The sequence below is a fragment of the Natator depressus genome, chromosome 2, assembly GCF_965152275.1.
Source record: "Natator depressus isolate rNatDep1 chromosome 2, rNatDep2.hap1, whole genome shotgun sequence".
NCBI classification, from domain to species: domain Eukaryota; kingdom Metazoa; phylum Chordata; order Testudines; family Cheloniidae; genus Natator; species Natator depressus.
In genome coordinates this window covers 46769072-46790412 of record NC_134235.1, presented here as the reverse complement: position 1 = coordinate 46790412, position 21341 = coordinate 46769072, and the positions used below count along the sequence as shown (strand labels likewise).

The 21341-nt window shown below is 43.7% G+C and overlaps 1 protein-coding gene across 1 annotated transcript in view; it reads left to right on the top strand.

The window, feature by feature from the left end:
• CNBD1 (cyclic nucleotide binding domain containing 1) overlaps positions 1–21341 on the top strand; it is a 278638-nt gene that overhangs the window by 238490 nt on the left and 18807 nt on the right. The window contains exon 11 of the mRNA XM_074942900.1: positions 5584–5651. Coding sequence (XP_074799001.1) covers positions 5584–5651 — 68 coding nt within the window. The remainder of the gene's footprint in view (positions 1–5583; positions 5652–21341) is intronic.

Here is a 21341-nt window from a genome sequence, read left to right as displayed (position 1 = left end):
GCTAGACTTTTCAGCCAGGGGGAGGAAAAGTTGACTGCCTCTTGGGGTGTCACAGCATATTGTTGAACTAAAAACTCCTTTTATTGTGCTGATAATTTACAATTTTCCTAAGCAAATATTTGATGTTTTATATTGTTCCTGCCAAATTTCTGAGGTTTTCCTTTACACAATTTAAAAGGTTCTCTCCATTATATTGGTTTGCCTCCACCTCTCTCCACAGCAGGCAGAGCCTAGCTGAGGCCTGGGTCACTGCAGAGGTGTACCCAATTGGGCTTGCCTTAGACTGTAATGAACTGGAGTCAACAGATAATCAAAGGATTAAAGAAGAAGGAATTGGAAAACTAATCATAACTGTGAACCCAATGGGGTGATTTGTGCTGATAACCTAACAACTGAGGCCGCTGATAAGGAAATGACTTGACAAGAGTTTGCTCACCAGCTACATTATGAAGTTTTTATTGAAATTATATCCTGGAATATCCACATCTTAAGTAAAGCTCAATATCTGGAATTAAAGAATTACGTAGCACAATTTGATTTAATTTTTTGACAAGAAATCTGGCTTACCAAAGATGAATCTTGTTTCGAAGGGTCTGTTAAACAAGCTAAGAAGGGCAGACCAGTTAATGGTCTATCCCTTATCTCAATCAAATTAAATGCTATAGTTAATGTACTAGCTCAGAGTAATCCCTGTCTTCAATCTTATAGTCTCTCCTTCCCAGATAATATATTGGTTGCTTTGAATTAATATTTGCCTCCATCGGGATCCACCTATTATAATGAATCTATATGGGCAGAGTTAGAATCTCTTATTGACATACTGATTTGAAATTATCTAGTGGCAAATCTGATTTTTAGGTGATTTTAATGCTCTATTGGGTGCAGAAAACAAGGAATTGCTAAATCTATCAAATAATAAATTTAATGATGGGTTGCTTTCCCTTTTCCAAAAAAAATTCTGAAGATAAATTAAGAAATTCAGCAGGCCAGATATATTTGGCAATTTTGGATAGATTCAGATTGGAAGTCCTAAATGGTAGGGTAGGTGATGACATGGTGGGTCACTAAATCTCTCAAGTGGGAGGAGTGTGACACTATTGCCATTCCAATTTTAAGCTGGTCTTGTTTTTTCTAATGTTTCAATGGCGCCTAAATCTGATGGTGACCATCAACCCCTCCAGGTTAATTTTTGTCCACTGCTCCTCTTATATTGGTTGGTCCCTGTTGGACAGGATTTCACTTCTAATTCTGAAGGCTTATATGCAAGGTAAATTAAGAGAATCTCTCCTCTATTTGTTAGGGTAAAAAAATCCATTTTCAGATCTTAGTTATGTGAGTCTGTCCCTTAATTTACTTAACTTCATTGTACACAAATAATCGGTTGATCTGATTACCAGAAGGACTATTCTTTCCATTTGAAAGATAAAAGAATTTGGTATGTCATAGATTTTTTTTTTTTCAAAATAATACACAGCTATAGATTTTTGGCAAGGGAGGTCAGGAAAGGTTGCTTGCAGGTTTCACCTAAAAGCTAGTCAATTTTAGAAAGTCTAATAAAGATTGCTGAAAGAAAAAATAGTCAGAACGTTGTGTGGACTTCTAGAAGGAAATTGAATTTGCTGCCAAAGTGAGAAATTCTGAGTATTTTTGGAAATTGGTAGCAATGGATTCCAAGAGGATTGGGGCAATATTGAAGCTATGATCCCTAAGCATATCTGGGAGAAAAATATTTTCTGCACTTTATAAAGATAGGACATATAAACTTTTTGGCATGATCAGCTCTGGTAGCCTCCATTCCTGGTTTCCATCCAGAATGGTCTGCAGTATCCAGTAAGGAAGAACTTTACATTTTTAGTTGATCAACAACATTGTAATCAAGTGCCAGGGAAAGATTTTTATTCCTGCAGAAATATTTAAGGAGAACGTTGACTGGTGGACACCTGTTCTGGATATAAATAATACAGATTTTCCACTCAGGTTAGGCTATGAATATTATCAATCCACTTCACAAAAAGGGGCAGAAGAGAAACCTGGGGAATTATTGCCCAATCAGTTTATTGGACACTGCTTTAAAAATTTTCACCAGATATCTTTTGGGAAGATTAGAGGATTGGGCAGAACAAATTTATTTGCTCGGAAACCAGCTGGTTTCTCAAATGGCCACTCCATTACAGATAATTGTTCTTCCTTCGTACTTAATCTACAAATATGTGCCTCCTAAGGGGGCGGGGGAACTGTATGTAGCTTTTGTTGATCTAAAATCATTCTTTCATTCTAGTGATAGGGACTGTCTGTGGGGCAAATTGGGAATACCTGAAATAGATCTGCAGTTTGTCTGTGAAGAGCTCTTCACAGACAAACAGTGGCCAAGATTAGAATAGGTCTGGGTGGGCAATTAACAGATTCCACCTCCATTCCAAAGGTGGTTTGGCAGGGCTGTCTTCTAGCCCCTTTTCTTAACTTTTATATCAATTGTTTTAGCATTAAAAGGGGATCAGTATTTCCCCCCTAAAATCCATGAATCATCCTGTCTTATATGCAGAAGATACAGTTCTATTGTTGCAAACACCAGTGGGACTGAAGCATTTATTACTTTCATTTGGTTTATACTACCAATGAGAGGGCCCCTAGATACATTATTTATGCAACCTGTCTCCGACTAAAGACAATTACTTTAGAATTTAAATAAAGGATTGATTGACAATATATTGAACAAGTTAGCTCTTCCCCTACCTGAATACCTGGTTCTCACAGAATGGTTTGTGGGATAAGCACATTCAGGTAACAAAAGACAAGGCCTCAAATTCTATGCAAGCTGTTACATTTTATTTCAACTCATGGGAGCAACTTAATGCATCATCCTATAGTGTTTGAGGCTCAGACTCAAATCTTGTTTGGTGCAGAAATTTGGGGATGGAATGAACCCATGGAATTTGAAATGATTCAAAACAAATTTCTTAGGAAGATTCTTGGTCTCCCAATAATACTCCAATTGCTCTTCTTAAAGCAAAGACAGGAATTAATTCTATTTTGTCCAAAGCGCAATATTGCAATATTTTTGGCTTTGTATTCCTGGTATGTACCCACAGCATTTGCCAAGGCTATGCTTAGAGCAGTGGTTCCCAAACTGGTTCCGCCGCTAGTGCAGGGAAAGTCCCTGGCGGGCCACTGCCCCAGGCCACTGGGAGCTGCACTCGGCTGAACCTGTGGACACGGCAGGTAAACAAACCAGCGCGGCCTGCCAGGGGCTTTCCCCGCACAAGCGGCAGAACAAGTTTGGGAACCACTGGCTTAGAGGAACAGCTCAGTGGGAATGTCTCACATAAATTTCCTTGGTTAGAATATTCAAATTCTTTGCATTCACTGTTTCTCAGAAATGAAAATTATTAGATTTAAATTTAAAAATATGAAAACCCTAATTAAGTTGAGGGCAGGGGATACTAATAAGCAATTGGATATGGCAGTTGTTTCTATTACAAAGATATCACCTTGGTTCCCCCTTGTTAAAAAGATTCATGGATATGCCAGATATTTAGACAGTTTGTACAATAATACATTCAGGAGGGCCTTGACAGGGCTCGGCTTTCAATACATGCAGACAGGTTATTCAGAATGCTGATATATTGGCATGAACAAATGTAACTATGAGTGTCCATGTGGCTCCAGGCAGGCGAAAAACCTAACCATTATTTAATATATTGTGATCTGTATTCACTGATAAGCTGCCAAAATCTTAACAACCAGTTCCCTCCTCACCCCACAAGGGGTTTGTAGCCTCCCCCCAGGACTCCTGCCCCATCCACCCTTGTCCCCTGACTGCCCCCAGAACCGGGCAGGAGGGTCTCATGGGCCACCATAGTGGGTGCCCACTCCGCCCCACCCCTAAGAGCCAGAGGGACCTGCTGGGGGGGCGAAGTGGGGAGTCCCGGTGGTGCTTACCTGGGGCAGCTCCCTGGCAGGTCCCTCTGGCTCCTAGGGACAGGGTAGCAAAACTAGGGGGGCAGTGGCTGTTCCCTGCCACTGATCACATCAAAAGTGGCGCCTTAGGCACCGACTCCATGGAACACCAGCCCCGGAGCACCCATGGGGAAAATTTGGTGGGTGCAGAGCACCCACCGGCAGCTCCCAGCCCCAGCTCACCTCTGCTCTGTCTCCACCTCTGCCCCTGAATGCACCGCCCCGCTCTGCTTCTCTGCCCCCACCCCCCGCTTCCCACAAATCAGCTGTTCGCGCTGGAAGCCTGGGAGGGCTGAGAAACAAGCAGCTGCTTCACGCTCAGGCCCAGGAAGGCGGAGGCGAGCTGGGGCAGGAAACAGTTCCCCTGCGCACCCCCCTGCATTACATGCTGTGGCATGGGCGGCCCTCCTCGTGCCCCCCCCCACCCCAGCTCACTTCCACTCTGCCTCCTTGGGCCTAAGCACAAAGCTGCTGCTTGCGTCTCAAACCCCTCCCCCACCCGGTTCCGCACGAACAGCTGATTCGCGGGAAGCCGAGGGGGCGGAGAAGTAGAGCAGGGCAGAGCATAACTCAGAGGCAGAGCAGAGGTGAGCTGGGGAGGGGAGAGCACCCACAAATTTTCCCCGTGGGTGTCCCTCATGGGACTACTGGTTCTAAAAAGGCTTCTAAGTTTAACAACCGGTTCCTGCGAACCGGCTCCAGCTCACCACTGTCTGTATTGCCATTTGAGGTAAAAGTGGCTTTCTGTGGGGTGTTTTTTTTGGTCCTGGATACCTTTTTCTGTGACCTCTCAGAAAATAATTCCTAAGTAATATTTTGACAATGTATCTGTGATCCAAGCAGTTTCCCTATATGCATGGTCAGCCACTAAAGCAGGGAAAAGGCAAGTGGCCTGGTGATGTCTGGTATAATGGTTTGTCCCTTTTTACTTTATAAAATACTGAAATGTATATAACTTTGGATTTAGTTTAAAGTTCTGTTGCAATACTTTCTTGTGCCTTGGCCTATGGCTAAGTTGCTATTAATACATTCTTATTACTATTTAAACCCTCCAATAAAATGAGTCTCTACCATTAAAGACTGTGGGTGAATTCATGCTCATCTTGCTCACATGAGCAGGCCTACTGAAATCATTGGGGCTGTCACATGTGCAAGGTGAGTAGGATTTGGCTCTCTTGTGAATAAATAATTGTTTTGACTCTTCAAAGTAACATGCAGTCATGTTCACACCTGTGCAAAGAGAAACCTTCATAAGTGTTTGCAGCGTTGTTGAACAAGAGTAATCGGGAACCTTTGGAGCAGGTTTTCCCTCCAAATCTGGATTGGAGAGAGAACATTGTCTCTATACTGAGGCAAAACCATTTGTCTTACTCAGATGGGTCATTCAGGTCAGTGGGTTTGAATGTGTGAGTTAGGCAAACAGGAAGTTATGCCCTCTTTAAGAGTCTAATCAAAAACCCTGTGAAGTAAATAGATTCCCATTGGCTTCGGATTAGCCCCTAACTAGTAACACCATTCACTGTAGCTATAATCAATTAAGAATATTTCACCCACTCACTTTTCTGCTTCTGTCGTTTGTATTAACTTTTAAAATTTTGAGTAATTTCTTCCGCTTTTTTGTGTTAGGTTTGGATATGGTGATTCAAATGCTTCTCCTCCAAACAGCTGAGCCAACATGTGATAATATCACGCAAGTAAGTTTAAAAGCTCAAGGTGTGATATGTTTAGAATGAAGGGGCAGATCTGCAGTTCAAGTCAATAGAGCTATGACAGTTTACATCAGTTGATGCCCCGGACTGCTCAAAAGGAATCACCTGAACAAGACTGTGATGAGAGAAGTAGTAATTTCTCCCCTTGGCTCACTGCATGCTAACAAGTTAACTAGGAATACCAGGTATGATACGAATGTCTGTAGGAATCAGTATTTTTACATTTGTCTGGGGGAAAAAATGCAAAGTGAAGCAAAAAGTGAGTGAAAGCTGTTGTCAGTTCATCCACCAGCTAATGTATGTTGTGCTGTCACAAAATACAGCTGAAAGCAACAAGAATTTACAATAGTCTCCCAGTCACAACTAAGCCCTCGTCTACACTACGAGTTTAGGTTGAATTTAGCAGCATTAGATCGATTTAACCCTGCACCTGTCCACATGATGAAGCCATTTTTGTCCACTTAAAGGGCTCTTAAAATAGATTTCTGTGCTCCTCCCCAACGAGGGGATTCGCGCTGAAATCAACATCGCCAGGTCGGATTTGGGGTAATGTGGACGCAATTTGACAGTATTGGCCTCCGGGAGCTATCCCAGAGTGCTCCATTATGACTGCTCTGGACAGCACTTTGAACTCCGATGCACTAGCCAGGTACACAGGAAAAGCCCCGGGAACTTTTGAATTTCATTTCCTGTTTGGCCAGCGTGGCAAGCTCATTAGCACAGGTGACGATGTAGTCCCAGAATCGCAAAAGAACTCCCGCATGGACCGAACAGGAGGTACTGGATCTGATCGCTGTATGGGGAACGAATCCGTGCTATCAGATCTCCATTCCAAAAGACAAAATGCCAAAATATTTGCAAAACTCTCCAAGGGCATGATGGACAGAGGCTACAACAGGGACCTGCAGCAGTGCCACGTGGAAAATTAAGGAGCTCAGGCAAGCCTACCAAAGAGGCAAATGGCCACTCTGGGTCAGAGCCCCAGACATGCCACTTCTATGATAAGGTGCATGGAATGCTAGGGGGGGCCCTACCACTACCCCACACCTGTCCGTGGACACCTACAAGGGGGGAGTCTCATGCAATGGGGAAGAGAATTCTGGGGACGAGGAGGAGGAGGATAGCGCACAGCAGGCAAGCGGAGAAACCGTTCTCCCCGACAGCCAGGAACTGTTTATCACCCTGGAGACAATACCCTCCCAAGGGTGGGCTCCTGGACCATGAAGCCAGAGAAGGCACCTCTGGTGAGTGTACCTTTGTAAATACAATACATGCTTTAAAAGCAAGCGTGTTTAATGATTGATTTGCCCTGAAGTCTTGGGATGCATTCGCGGCCAGTACAGCTACTGGAAAAGTCTGCTAATGTGTCTGGAGATGGAGCAGAAATCCTCCAGGGACATCTCCATGAAGCTCTCCTGGAGGTACTCCCAAAGCCTTTGCTAAAGGTTTCTGGGGAGGGCAGCTTCTTCCGTCCTCCATGGTAAGACACTTTACCATGCCAGGAGCATGTAGTCTGGAGTCATTACATAACCAAGCATGGCAGCATATGGTCGCAGTGTTTGCTGGCATTCAAGCAACATCCGTTTTTTATCGCTCTGTTATCCTCAGAGTGATCATCCCAGATAATTTGGGGGTGGGTTTAGTGGGGTTTGTGCTGCACATTAACCCAAAAACCACAGCCCCTCCTTTTAAAATGGCCAACCCAACGGGTGCTTGGTATGGGAAAGGAGGGCACTGCTGTTTGAAACCATTCCCACATGTTATGAAGGTTGAAGCCGAAAGACTCTGGCTTACCATGGCTGCCTGCAAGCTGAATTCTGTTGCCCGGCCCTGCATGTGTGATCTCTCTCACCAAACCGGCAGGCCCTCAATATAAGAGGCAAAATGTGACCTTGTACTGAAAGCACATGTACTATGTAATGTTAACAGCTTGGTTCACCATGAAAGAGTCTACCCATTGTTCTCTAAAATGTGTCTATTTAAATACTTTTTTTCCTCCTGCAGCTGCAAATGTTTCAATGCTCACACTATCCTCTGTCCCAAAGGCTAGCGCAAATAAGAAGGCGAAAAAAACACACTTGCGATGAAATGTTCTCTGAGCTCATGCAGTCCTCCTGCACTGAAAGAGCTCAGCTGAATGAGTGGAGGCAAACACTGGCAGAGTCCAGGAAAGCAGAAAATGAATACAAGGACAGGAGGAATGAGTGAGATGACAGGTGGTGGGAGCAAGATGAGAGGAGGCAGGATGCAATGCTGAGGCTACTGGGGGATCAAACTGATATGCTCTGGCGTCTGGTGGAGCTGCAGGAAAGCCAACAAGAGCACAGACCCCCGCTGCAGCCCCTGGGTAACCGCCTGCCCTCCTCCCCAAGTTCCATAGCCTCCTCACCAGACACCCAAGAACGCAGGGCCGGGGGACTCCAGGCACCCATCCACTCCACTCCACCCCAGAGGACTGCCCAAGCAACAGAAGGCTGGCGTTCAATAAGTTTTGAAGTGCAATGTGGCCTTGTCCTTCCCTCATCCATCACCCCACCTGGTGCTTCCCTCCTCCCCCATACCTCCCAGGCTACCTTGACAGTTCTCCCCCTATTTGTATGATGAATTAATAAAGAATGCATGATTTTGAAACAACAGTGACTTTATTGCCTCTGCAAGCGGTGATCTAAGGCAGGAGGGTGGTTGGCTTACAGGGAAGTAGGCGGGTTTTCATCAAGGAGAGACAAACAGAACTGTCACACTGTAGCCTGGCTAGTCATAAAACTGGTTTTCAAAGCTTCTCTGATGCACAGCAGGCCCTGCTGTGCTCTTCTAATCACCCTGCTGTCTGGCTGCACGTGGCCAGGCGATTTGCCTCAACCTTCCACCCCGCCAAGGGTGACCAGATGACAAGAACAAAATATCAGGACACATGGGAGCCAGGGGGGTGGGGGGAAGAGCCACAGGCTCATCCCCCCCCGCCACCAGGGCCAGCTCTGGCTTCCCCCCCTTGGGGTGGAAAAAACCTAGAGTGCCACCAAAGCAAAATATCGGGACAAATGGTGTCCCAACCGTACATCGTTCGGGACATGGGACAAAAAACCAAATATGGGGACAGTCCAGATTTTATCAGGATGTCTGGTCACCTAACCCCACCATAAACATCTCCCCCTTACTCTCTCAGATGTTGTGGAGCACACAACAAGCAGCAATAGCAATGGGAATATTGGTTTTTCTGAGGTCTATAACTGAGTCAGTAAACTGCACCAGTGTGCTTTTAAACATCCAAATGCACATACTACCACCATTCTGCACTTGCTCAGCCTATAGTTGAACAGCTCCTGACTACTGTCCAGGATGCCTGTGTACAGCTTCATGAACCATGGCATTAAGGGGTAGGCTGGGTCCCCAGGGATAACTATAGGTATCTCAACATCCCCAACATTTATTTTCTGGTCTGGGAAGTAAGTCCCTTACTGTAGCTGTTCAGAGATCAGAGTTCCTGAAGATGCGAGCATCATGTACCTTTCCTGGCCATCCTACGCTGATGTTGGTGAAACATCCCTTGTGATCCACCAGTGCTTGCAGCACCATTGAAAAGTACCCCTTGCGGTTTACGTACTGGCTGCCAAGGTGGTGTGGTCCGGTCCCAAGATAGGGATATGGGTTCCGTCTATCACCCTCCCACAGTTAGGGAATCTCATTGCAGCAAAGCCATCCACTATGACCTGCACATTTCCCAGAGTCGCTACCCTTGATAGCAGCAGCTCAGTGATTGTGTTGGGTGCTTGGATCACAGCAGCCCCCACAGTAGATTTGCTCACACCAAATTGATTCCCGACTGACCGGTAGCTGTCTGGCGTTGCAAGCTTCCAGACGGCTATCGCCACTTGCTTGTGAACTGTGAGGGCTGCTCTCATCTTGATAGTCTTGTGCTTCAGGGCAGGGGAAAGCAAGTCACAATGTTCCAGGAAAATGCCTTTATCCATGCAAAAGTTTCCCAGCCACTGGGAATCATCCCAGACCCGCAACACTATGAGGTCCCACCAGTCTGTGCTTGTTTCCGGGGCCCAGAATCGGTATTCCATGGCATGAGCCTGCCCCATTGCCACCAGGATGTCCAAATTGCTGGGGCCCATGCTTTGAGAGAAGTCTGTGTCCATGTCCTCATCGCTCTCATCACCGCGCTGCTGTTGCCTCCTTGCCTGCTTTTGCAGGTTCTGGTTCTGCACATACTGCAGGATAATGAGTGAGGTGTTTACAATGCTCATAACTGCTGCGGTGATCTGAGCAGGCTCCATGCTTGCCATGGTATGGCGTCTTCAGGAGAGCAGAGTGGCAGCAGAAGTGGTGGCTGACAGAGACCACGAGAATAGATATTTATGGAGAACGACGAGAGGACCTGCGAGGTGGATTAATGAGAGCGGAAGAGCAGAGTTGCAGCAGAAGCAGTGGAGGATGACTGTTAGCACGGTGCACATTTCCTGAGGAAGAACACACATACCTGGGAGCCCATGACAGAGAAATTGGAGAAATTCGCTATTGAGACAATAGCAGCAGAGCTGCAGTGGAAGCGGTGTATGACGACAATTAGCAGTTCTACTGCACTGTCTGCTGCCAGCAGCACCCAGGACACAACAGCAACGGTGTCGCTGAGCTGAGCAGGCTGCACGCTTGGCGTGATATGGTGTCTGCATGGAAAAAAGGCTTGAAACGATTGTCTGCCATTGCTTTCACGGAGGGAGGTGTGACTGACATGTACCCAAAACCAGCTGCAACAATGTTTTTGCCCCATCAGGCATTGGGAGCTTAACCCAGAATTCCAATGGGCGGCAGAGACTGCAGGAACTGTGGGATAGCTACCCACAGTGCACCGCTCTGTAAGTTGATGCTAGCCACGGTAGTGAGGACGCACTCCGCTGACTTAATGCGCTTAGTGTGGACATACGCAATCGACGGTATAAAATCGATTTCTAAAAATCGACTTCTATAATATCGACCTAATTTCGTAGTGTAGACATACCCAAAGATACTTGCTTTCACTTTTTATGGCATGCAAACACATTGTTAGAAGAGGCCTGTTTAAAAAGCTGCACAGAGTCCTTTTAAAATACATTTTCCTGAATCACTCAGACAGTATACATGCTCTTTTTTAGCATCATGGGGATCTGCGTAGGCTGCATATAAAGGGCCAAATTCTATGCTGCAACTTTCAGGAGTTACAGCTCAGAAGACACTACCCAGGCAGAGTGAGGTCTAAGGTGACTTTAAGCTCCATTTGTGGCATTCAGATTCTGGGTTGTTCTAGGGACCAGTGCACTCATGCCTACTTTCAAATAGGCTGTTCCACAATCTGTAACAGCCAGAGAGCAGTCTTTATTCCTCCAGCCATGGCCCAAGCATGCCTCTATACTGGGGCTGAAAGCAAATTGGACTCCAAGCTGAACTTTGCTTCTGTCCTGGGGGAATACCCCAGGGAGACATTATGGACCATTTACACCAGTCTTGTGGTGTAAATGAGCTACAGGAGGGGTTAGTATCTGGCACTAGATACTGTTGGACTTCAAGCAGGATTTAAAATAAAGCTTGGACAAAGTGAAATATTTCAGTAAATGAATAAATCAGTTGGGCTTATCTCCCTGGAAATTAATGCTGTATTCAATATAAAGCCCTAAAAGGAATTTGATTATTTGTCTTGCCAATGAACAACAGCGGTGTGTGTGTGTGTGTGTGCACGCGTGCGCGAGGCACACACAGAACCACAGCCAATACTGTGATATCATAGCAGAGCAGATCTTCAGTTGATGAATATACGCCTCTTAATCCAGTGATGTATGCATGTCTCAGAAGGGAGCAAGTGTTATTAACAGTAAAATGGCAGGAAGCTTGACCCTGGCCAAACTTTGCTTAGCAAAAAAGAGAGAACTTAACATTCAAGTTCTGATTTATCTATTAGTCTGCACAGGAACAATTATTTGTTCAGCAAACCTAAAATAAAATTGCTACAAGTAATCTTGGTGTGTATAGAGGGGGAAGCAGACATACTAGGAGGAATTATTTCCTATTTTCTTGTCACCAAACATGCAACTGACTCAGTGCAGTGATGCTGTATTTATACTAGCTTCACGGAGAACAGGATCTAGCTCGTTATTTTAAAATTGAATCAATTACAACACAAGGGCTCTGATTCAGCGAGGTTTTTCAGCCAGGAGTGGCTAGAGGCATTCTATACTCACTGTCACACCAAATCCTCAGCATAAAGTCATCTAACATTGTGCAAAACGTCACCATCTCACAAAGATCTGGCCTTCTTTAGTTGCTCATTATACTCAAAAGGGGCATTGTATGCTTTACAGCCATGTCGCCAGGATGGACAAAAATGCCCCAGCATACCAACCTCTCAAATTCTCCATCAATAAGCAAAAGGGAGTACATGGTACCCCTATCTGGAATTGTCTCTGGGGCTGCCCCAGAAATTTATGGATTTTCAGGACTGAGCCAGATTTGAGAACTTTACTACATGATTCATGGAGCCATCAACTGTGGTCACTTTGGGTGGAGCAATGGTCCTCATTGCTGTGCATATTTGTAAAGCCCTTAAGTCAGTATTTCTCAAACTGGGGGTCGCAAGGATATTGCGCGGGGGGGAGGTATTGCCAACCTTACTTCTGCACTGCCTTCACAGTTGGGTGGCTGGAGAGAGGTGGCTGCTGGCCAGGTGCCCAGTTCTGAAGGCAGTGCCACTGCCAGAAGCAGCACAGAAGTAAGGGTGGCAATACCACAACTCACCCTACACTAGCCAGATTTCATGGGGGAGACCAGATTTGAGTCCATGACACGTATTTCATGGCTCTGAATTTGGTAGGGCCCTAAAGATAACCTAACAGCTAAAACTAGAATTGTGTGCTTGAAAGTGAGAACCATGTGGGGCACTGGGAAACTGAGTCAAGTAGATAGGGGGAAAAATGGCTCAGTTTAATATTCATATCCTTGGAGTGAGCAAAATGAGATGGACTGGATGTAGAAGATTTCATTCAGACAGTATAACAGTATTTTATTCAGGAAGACAAGATGATACTCACTCAGAGGGAGCTGGACTACACCTTAACAAAAAGGCAACACGAGTGCTACAGGAATGGAAACCAGTTGACTCACAAAATTATAAGAGCACATTTTGTTACAAATCATGCCAAAATAACTGTTAACCAGTGTTACACACCTAACCAGATCATGGTAAATAGGTAAGACAATTTCTACAACAAGTTGAAAGATGTACTAAACCAGGTTCATGCTTATATCATTCTGGTTATGGGTGATATGAAAGTCCAAGTTGGTAATGACAACCCTAGATGTGAACATTGCATGGGTAATCATAAAACTGATGGATAAATAGTCAATGGTGATAGATTCATTAAGCTGTGCAGTATGTATAACCTGTGTATTGGGGGTGGGGAGAAACTCCTCAGTATTAGGAATCAAAAACTAACATGGAAGTCAAATGATGGTATTACTGAGGAACAATTGGATCACAGACCGAAAAGAGCAGGACAAGAGATAACATAAGAAAACCATTGAGAAAGATGTTGCTGTCATGGAAACAGACTATAACAGAGCAAGAACAGGCATTTGACAGCTGGAGGTTGGAAGACTGGGTTGCCAAGTGTCACAAAGCACAAGAACATCTAATAATAATAAAAGTGAAGCACATGCTTGATTACCTTGCTGGGTCGGGGGTCATAAACCCTAAATCTGCTAATGAGTTGAACTTCAAGACCCTTTTTTCCCATTAGTGTGAAATACCCATTTCCCACAGATAGTAAACAACATTTGGGGAGAGCTCCCTCCCCAATGTACACTGTGAAAGGTTCCCCCTGGGGTGCCACCTGGAAGTGGGGTACCACTGAGGCCTCTGACGCACCAGCCAGGGCTCCCTCTCAGCACTGTGCTGCTGTGATAAGTTGTAGACTGCTCCTGGACCAACACTTCCACCAGAATTCACACAGGCAGGGACACACTCAGCTGCAGTTACATGCAGGTTTTGGCCAGCCACTGCATGAACTAACAATAGAGAGGCTACAGCCAAAATATCCCCCAATCCAGGTCCTAAGAGCTGAACCGTCCTGCCCTGATCGAAACCCCGACCACTATGAATGTATTACCCAGTTCACCTCTCCTTCTGATTCTGTGGATGAAGGGAAAGCAGTGGATGTATTGTTTCTTGACTTTAGCAAAGCTTTTGACATGGTCTCCCACAGTATTCTTGTCAGCAAGTTAAAGAAGTATGGGCTGGATGAATGTACTATAAGGTGGGTAGAAAGTTGGCTAGATTGTCGGGCTCAGCGGGTGGTGATCAATGGCTCCATGTCTAGTTGGCAGCCGGTGTCAAGTGGAGTGCCCCAGGGGTCGGTCCTGGGGCCGGTTTTGTTCAATATCTTCATAAATGATCTGGAGGATGGTGTGGATTTCACTCTCAGCAAATTTGCGGATGATACTAAACTGGGAGGAGTGGTAGATACGCTGGAGGGCAGAGATAGGATACAGAGGGACCTAGACAAATTGGAGGATTGGGCCAAAAGAAACCTGATGCGGTTCAATAAGGATAAGTGCAGGGTCCTGCACTTAGGACAGAAGAACCCAATGCACAGCTACAGACTAGGGACTGAATGGCTAGGCAGCAGTTCTGTGGAAAAGGACCTAGGGGTTACAGTGGACGAGAAGCTGGATATGAGTCAGCAGTGTGCCCTTGTTGCCAAGAAGGCCAATGGCATTTTGGGATGTATAAGTAGGGGCACAGCGAGCAGATCGAGGGACGTGATCGTTCCCCTCTATTCGACATTGGTGAGGCCTCATCTGGAGTACTGTGTCCAGTTTTGGGCCCCACACTACAAGAAGGATGTGGATAAATTGGAGAGAGTCCAGCGAAGGGCAACAAAAATGATTAGGGGTCTGGAACACATGACTTATGAGGAGAGGCTGAGGGAACTGGGATTGTTTAGTCTGCAGAAGAGGAGAATGAGGGGGGATTTGATAGCTGCTTTCAACTACCTGAGAGGTGGTTCCAAAGAGGATGGTTCCAGACTATTCTCAGTGGTAGAAGATGACAGGACAAGGAGTAATGGTCTCAAGTTGGAGCGGGGGAGGTTTAGGTTGGATATTAGGAAAAACTTTTTCACTAGGAGGGTGGTGAAACACTGGAGTGCGTTACCTAGGGAGGTGGTAGAATCTCCTTCCTTAGAAGTTTTTAAGGTCAGGCTTGACAAAGCCCTGGCTGGGATGATTTAATTGGGGATTGGTCCTGCTTTGAGCAGGGGGTTGGACTAGATGACCTCCTGAGGTCCCTTCCAACCCTGATATTCTATGATTCTATGATTCAGTGTGGAGAGGAATATGCAGAATACGCATGTGTTAAACCAAGCTGAGATTTTACCCAGACACTTCAGTCAAAGGCACACTGGTTCAGATTAAAACATAAAACAGGTTTATTAACTAAAACAAGATAGATTTTAAGTGATTTATAAGTGAAAGCAAACAGATCAAAGCAGATTACCTAGCAAACAAACAAAACTGCAAACTAAGCCTAAAATATTAGATATGAATTATCAAGCTGTCACCCTGGCTGATGATACAAGCAGTTCATCAGGTTTCCGTACATAGGCTAGAAATCCTTTTAGCCTGGGACCAACCCTTTTCCAAGTCCAGTCTTTGTTTCCCAGGTGTTTTCAGGAGTTCTCATGCCTGAGGAGTGAGGCCCCTTGATGATGTCACACCCCACCTTATACAGCTTTAACATATAGCAGGAACCCCTTGTTTCAAAATCAGTTCCCAGCACAGTTTGTGGAAAAATACAGGTACCCAAAATGGAGATCAGTGTTATGTGATCTGGCCACATGTCCTTGCATGTCCTGCTGAGTCATAGCAGTCATTACTCATAGGCTGTCTGGAGCATTCTCAGAAAGGCTCACCCGGTGGGGGATAAGCTTTTCCTAAGGCCTGTTGTTTTTCCTAATGGTCCATTACCCTGAATAGGCCCTTCACAACCAGCTGTCTAGGCTGGAAGCATTTTGCCTAGTGGGTGTCACCCAAGTGTAACCACATATGAAACACAGATACATCATCAATATTTATAACTTCAGATACAAAAATGATACATGCATACAAATAGGATAAGCATATTAATCAAATGATAACTTTTCCAATGACACCTTACATGACTCATCTTGTACAAATTCCATCCTAACTATGTCATAATTATATCATAATCAGACAACCATAAGGAATATGGGGTGCAGTCTCACAATGAAACCTAAATCTGCATATGAGTTGAACTTCAAGACCCTTTTTCCCATTAGTGTGAAATACCCATTTCCCACAGACAGTTAAAAAAAATGGGGGCACCCTCACCCCACCGTACACAATTTAAAAAGTTATTTAAAATGAAATCACAAAGTAGTTCCTACTCAGATAGCAAAAACAGTTTCAATCACTTTTAGGCTGATTACACAACTGTTATGCCATCAGATATTCATAGTACATTTTATAATTCAGCCTGGTTAATATGCAATATTTAAGCAACCACATTTGTTTTACTCTAATAAATATCGTTCAACCTTAGCTTTACTAACAAAAACAGTAGTTCTACTCTAGCATTTTATCCTTTTCTAAAGTCACTTTATTTGGTCCTCAAGGTCCATAGAGGGGAATACTCTGGGGTCAGTGAACTCAACTTCTGGGATAGGGAAGCATTTTCTCTTTGGTTGCTCCATTGGCACTGGTAGTGGGTTGAGGGAGTGCACTCGTGTCTAAGGTGTTGGATATCTATTGGGTCATGTGGTTATAGCACTACACCACAATTGAGGATATCTGAGTTGTATCCCTTGCTCTGCCGCAGACTGGTAGGGAGACTTTTGGCAAACTATTTAACTTTTTTGTGCCTCAGTTTCCTCACCTGTAAATTAGGGATAATACTACAATCCATATGTACCTCACAGAGGTGTTGTGAGTCTTAATCAAGTAAGGCTAGATTATTATGAGCTCTAATACTGCCACAAAGGGCAGTTGAGGGGCATAAGGCCCACCCTCAGCAGCCCACACTATCTGGAATGTCGTTCAGGGATCCCTGCTACTGCTTCCTTCTGTGGCACAGACAGGGACAGGGCATGAACACAGCCATTGCTCTGCTTATCCAACACACCAGCCAATGAAGCTGGATGGGTACAAAGGAAGAAGTAAACTATGCCCTTTTAATGATTGCAGTCCACTTTTTTCTGCCATCAGAGCAAGAGGGGAACAGAAAAGGAATTGTGAATAAGTCACAATTTCATTCTTGGTGCTCCTTCTGCAGCAAGGCAGCTGTACACCTCACCATATTTAGGGCAGAGCCTAAAGGCTCAGTCTGGTCTTTTGTTCATGAAGGGCTTTAACATTCACAGATGAAAGAAGCTAGATGAGGACTACATTGTGCAATCTTTATGCTGGGTGAGCACTTACTTACTCCAATGGTTCAGCTGACTTCAACAGGACTGCTTAAGTGAGTAAGCGTGCCCACTAATGTCAGTAAAGGTTGCACAATCAAGCCCTATGTAATAAGTGCTTTCCTCTCTCTATTCATCCTAGGCCAGATTCTAGAATTCTTTCTCAAACTGAGTAGTTCCTTACTCCATTGACTTCAGTGAAATACTCATGAAGTAATTTACTACTCAACATAAATAAGAGTGGTGGAACATTGCCATCTGTTAGCTGCAGGGGCTGGGACTAGAGAAGTCAGCTTAGTCAGCTGCTAGAGGAAGGAAGTGTTTCCTATTCTTATTTCCCAATGCAGGAGCCAGAAGTGGGAGGTGGAAGGGAGAAAAAATGTGTCACTCAGATAACTCACCCTCCCAACTAGCACTCTGAAGTGCTGACAGGGACCTATATCAAGATCTCCCTGGCTAAAGAGCAGTACTACAGTGTGTGTGTCCTTCATACTGTAGTCATGCCCCCAGGAATATTGTTCCTTAAAAATATAATTTTCTCTTAGTAAACACTAAAACTTCTGTCTGTAGTATTAGAGCATTTGCTTAAAAATATTAAGAATTCATCCTCTGAACTTGGAGTATAATACTGCCAGTTGGCTTTCATTTTCCCTGATGTTTCATATTAGTGTTGATGAGGCAAACTCACTGTGGGAAAATAATATCACGTCTTTGTTTTCCATTTGAAACTTTGGAAGTACTACAGCAATCTGATATTATTTTGACTACTGCAATGCCAACACTGAAAAAATATGATTGTTGTTGATCCATACATTTTACTCCTTGCTTGGTCTAAAACTTGTAGTGTTACTTTCAAGTAACAAATTTGTAGAGGGCAGGAATTTAACAGAGTTGAAGGAGAATTTTCAGGGACATAAAAGGGAAAATGTCTCATTAAGAGGCATCATGGTCTAGTGGTTTAAGCTATTGGGAGTGGGGAGACCTGATTCCTAGTTCAGATTATGTGGCCTCAAGAGAGTCACTTCATCTTTGCCTTGGTTTCCCTATCTATAAAGCAAGGCCCTTAAATTCCCTCCCTTCATCACCAGGATGTTGTGAGGATCAATTAGTTAATGTTTACAAAGCACTTGGAGCAGGAAGGCACTATTTCAGTGACCAGAATTATTAATGAAAGGTGGAGGGGACTGATGGTAGGATTCTATCTCGGTGTGAAGGAAGTTGGAAGGGTGCTGATGGGTAATGTGATGATATGTGAGAATTGCCAGTGAGGTAATATAGGTAAGAGGATGAGATTGTGCCTTGCATTTGTGTATGTGCTCAGCTGCTCCACAAATCAGACTGTATGAGAGTTTTTGGATGAGGAAATGGAACAGAGCCCTGGTGACTGTGGGTACAATGGGACATAAGGTAGGTTAATGATTGCTGGCAGATGGGGGTGAGGGGAGTGGAGGTTGACGTGTGTATGCTTGTAGGGAGGGGCAAATGGTTAATTTAAATACTGGAAAGAATAAAAACTAAAAAAAATGCATACTAAAGGCTTTTTAAAAGAAGTCTTATTAATGCTCAAATGATACATGACAGTACATAACTCAGCTACTCATTTTCACATTTCAGAAGTTTTGCCACACCTGCTTCTGGCTTTGCAAAAATGAAACCTGCTCATGAGGCTTTACAAAACCGAAATCAATCCCTTTGCACCATGGAGTAACAGAATATCAACAATGCTGTCTTATAATATTGGGTAATGCAAAATCTTATAATGCAAACTGGTGAAAAAGAAACTTATGCCATGTTTGTCCCTGGAATCAATTAGGTTGTCCCACAGCTGAAGTTACTCCATATTTTTTCCATATTAATCTTTCCAAGTCTATAATATTGTGTCTTTTTAGTCAAGGCATTTAGTATTTTCTTGTTTTGGAAAATAGGGTGAATATTTTACTGGGCATAATGAGAGAGCATTTGTGGAGACATAAAGCACAGAATATGGTGCATGGTTTGGTAGGATGGAGAAGAAAAGGTCTTCATTTGTTTTTGCCCAGTGGAAAGGTACAATCCTGTTTTTCAGTTTCCCCCCTACTATGCCAACTCACCCATACTTAATGATACTTTGGCTGATGAAGGTGAATGATAATTGTTGCTGCATTTACATCAATATAATAGGACTAATAAATCCACTTGTCAGCTAAATATTGAAATACAGTGCACTCCACTTAATTGGGATATATTAATTTGGATATCTGCTTGTCAATGTTCCTTCCCCACTCTGAACTCTAGGATACAGATGTGGGGACCTGCATGAAAACCCCCTAAGCTTATTTTTACCAGCTTAGGTTAAAACTTTCCCAAGGTACAAACTATTTTACCTTTTGCCCTTGGACTTTATTGCTGCCAGCACCAAGCATCTAACAAATATATAACAGGGAAAGAGCCCGCTTGGAAACGTCATTACCCCCAAAATCCTCCCAAACCTTACACCCCCTTTCCTGGGGAAGGCTTGATAAAAATGCTCACCAATTTGCATAGGTGAACACAGACCCAAACCCTTGGATCTTAAGAACAATGAAAAAGCAATCAGGTTCTTAAAAGAATTTTAATAGAAGAAAAAATAAAAGAATCACCTCTGTAAAATCAGGATGGTAAATACCTTACAGGGTAATCAGATTCAAAACACAGAGAATCCCTCTAGGCAAAACCTTAAGTTACAAAAAGACACAAAAACAGGAATATACATTCCATTCAGCACAGCTATTTTATCAGCCATTTAAACAAAACAGAATCTAATGCATATCTAGCTAGATTACTTACTAAGTTCTAAGACTCCATTCCTGTTCTGTTCCCAGCAAAAGCACCACACATACAGACAGAGCCTTTGTTTCTCCCCCCCCCCAGCTTTGAAAGTATCTTGTCTCCTCATTGGTCATTTTGGTCAGGTGCCAGCGAGGTTATCCTAGCTTCTTAACCCTTTACAGCTGAAAGGGTTTTTCCTCTGGCCAGGAGGGATTTTAAAGGTATTTACCCTTCCCTTTATATTTATGACACTGCTTAACTGGGATATTTCCCAGGGATGACTGCTCCTTAATTAGGGTAGTAATTCTGCTTCTTGTGAATTCTTTTGGGTAGAGAAAGTGGTGCTAATTTATTATGGCCTAGATTCCATCACACATACTCATGCTGAATAGTTCCTCGCTCTGCAAGTAGCCATGTTGAAACAATTGGGACTACTTGTAGACTGTGGTACCACTCAACATGACTAATATTGGCAGGATCCAGCCCTACATGAGATACCTGACTCTGGATGAAGCACAGGATTTCAACTGTACAAAACAAAATTCTGTCAGGTGATCTGAACTCCCAGACACAGATGGCCCCCACATTTTTCCTACCAAAAATAAGGGACCCTTACTGAAGCTGTCTGATGGAGATAAGTGATCCAAGAAGAATCTCCATGAGGGCTTGCTCTGTGATATAACTTGTCTCAGCTTGCTCCTTCCTTATTCTACTTCCATTTACTTTTTAATTCCTGCCTTTTCTTTGCAAGAATTTTCTGCTATGTGTCCTCAGAACGGAGTGTTAAATTTGGAACCCTACCACAGTATAAATAGCAGGTGCGAAAGAGTATTTCAGTTAAGTTTGGTTTAAAAACAAAACCTTTTAACTTGGTTGGCTACTTAATCCAGAACATTCATCAAAGTGTGCCCCAGTTAAGAAGATTCTATTGTATTGTTTAAAGTATTTAAATAGTACTATCTCAGGCTAGATTAATGGTACATTCCAACCATGATTATCAAAAACAGTATTCCCCATATAGTATAAGTCAATGCTTATGCAGAATAGAGTACCAGATGGTAAATCATTACAGTTCTTAGAATAACATAGGTCTACATTAAAATAAGAGATTTCAGAGCTTTCCCCCCCAACTCTTCTGTAATGAAATATCTTCTCAAAAATTCCAATCCTGTGGAAGATAATAAAATAAAAAAGATTTGTACTACTTCAGTAGTTAATCATACAAAAAAGATTCCGAGTGCTACAAATTAGTAGCATTGATTGCTTTTGTCTAATAGCAATAATATGTTTTGAGGATGAATAGACATTAATGGAGGATTTCAGTACAATTATAGTTTGACTGCTCCCTGCACTGAAAAGTAATAGAAGATAGGACAACTACTCAGAGCTATAGCCATGAACTTAGTAAGGATTGTTGACACTGGCTTCTTGTCAGAAG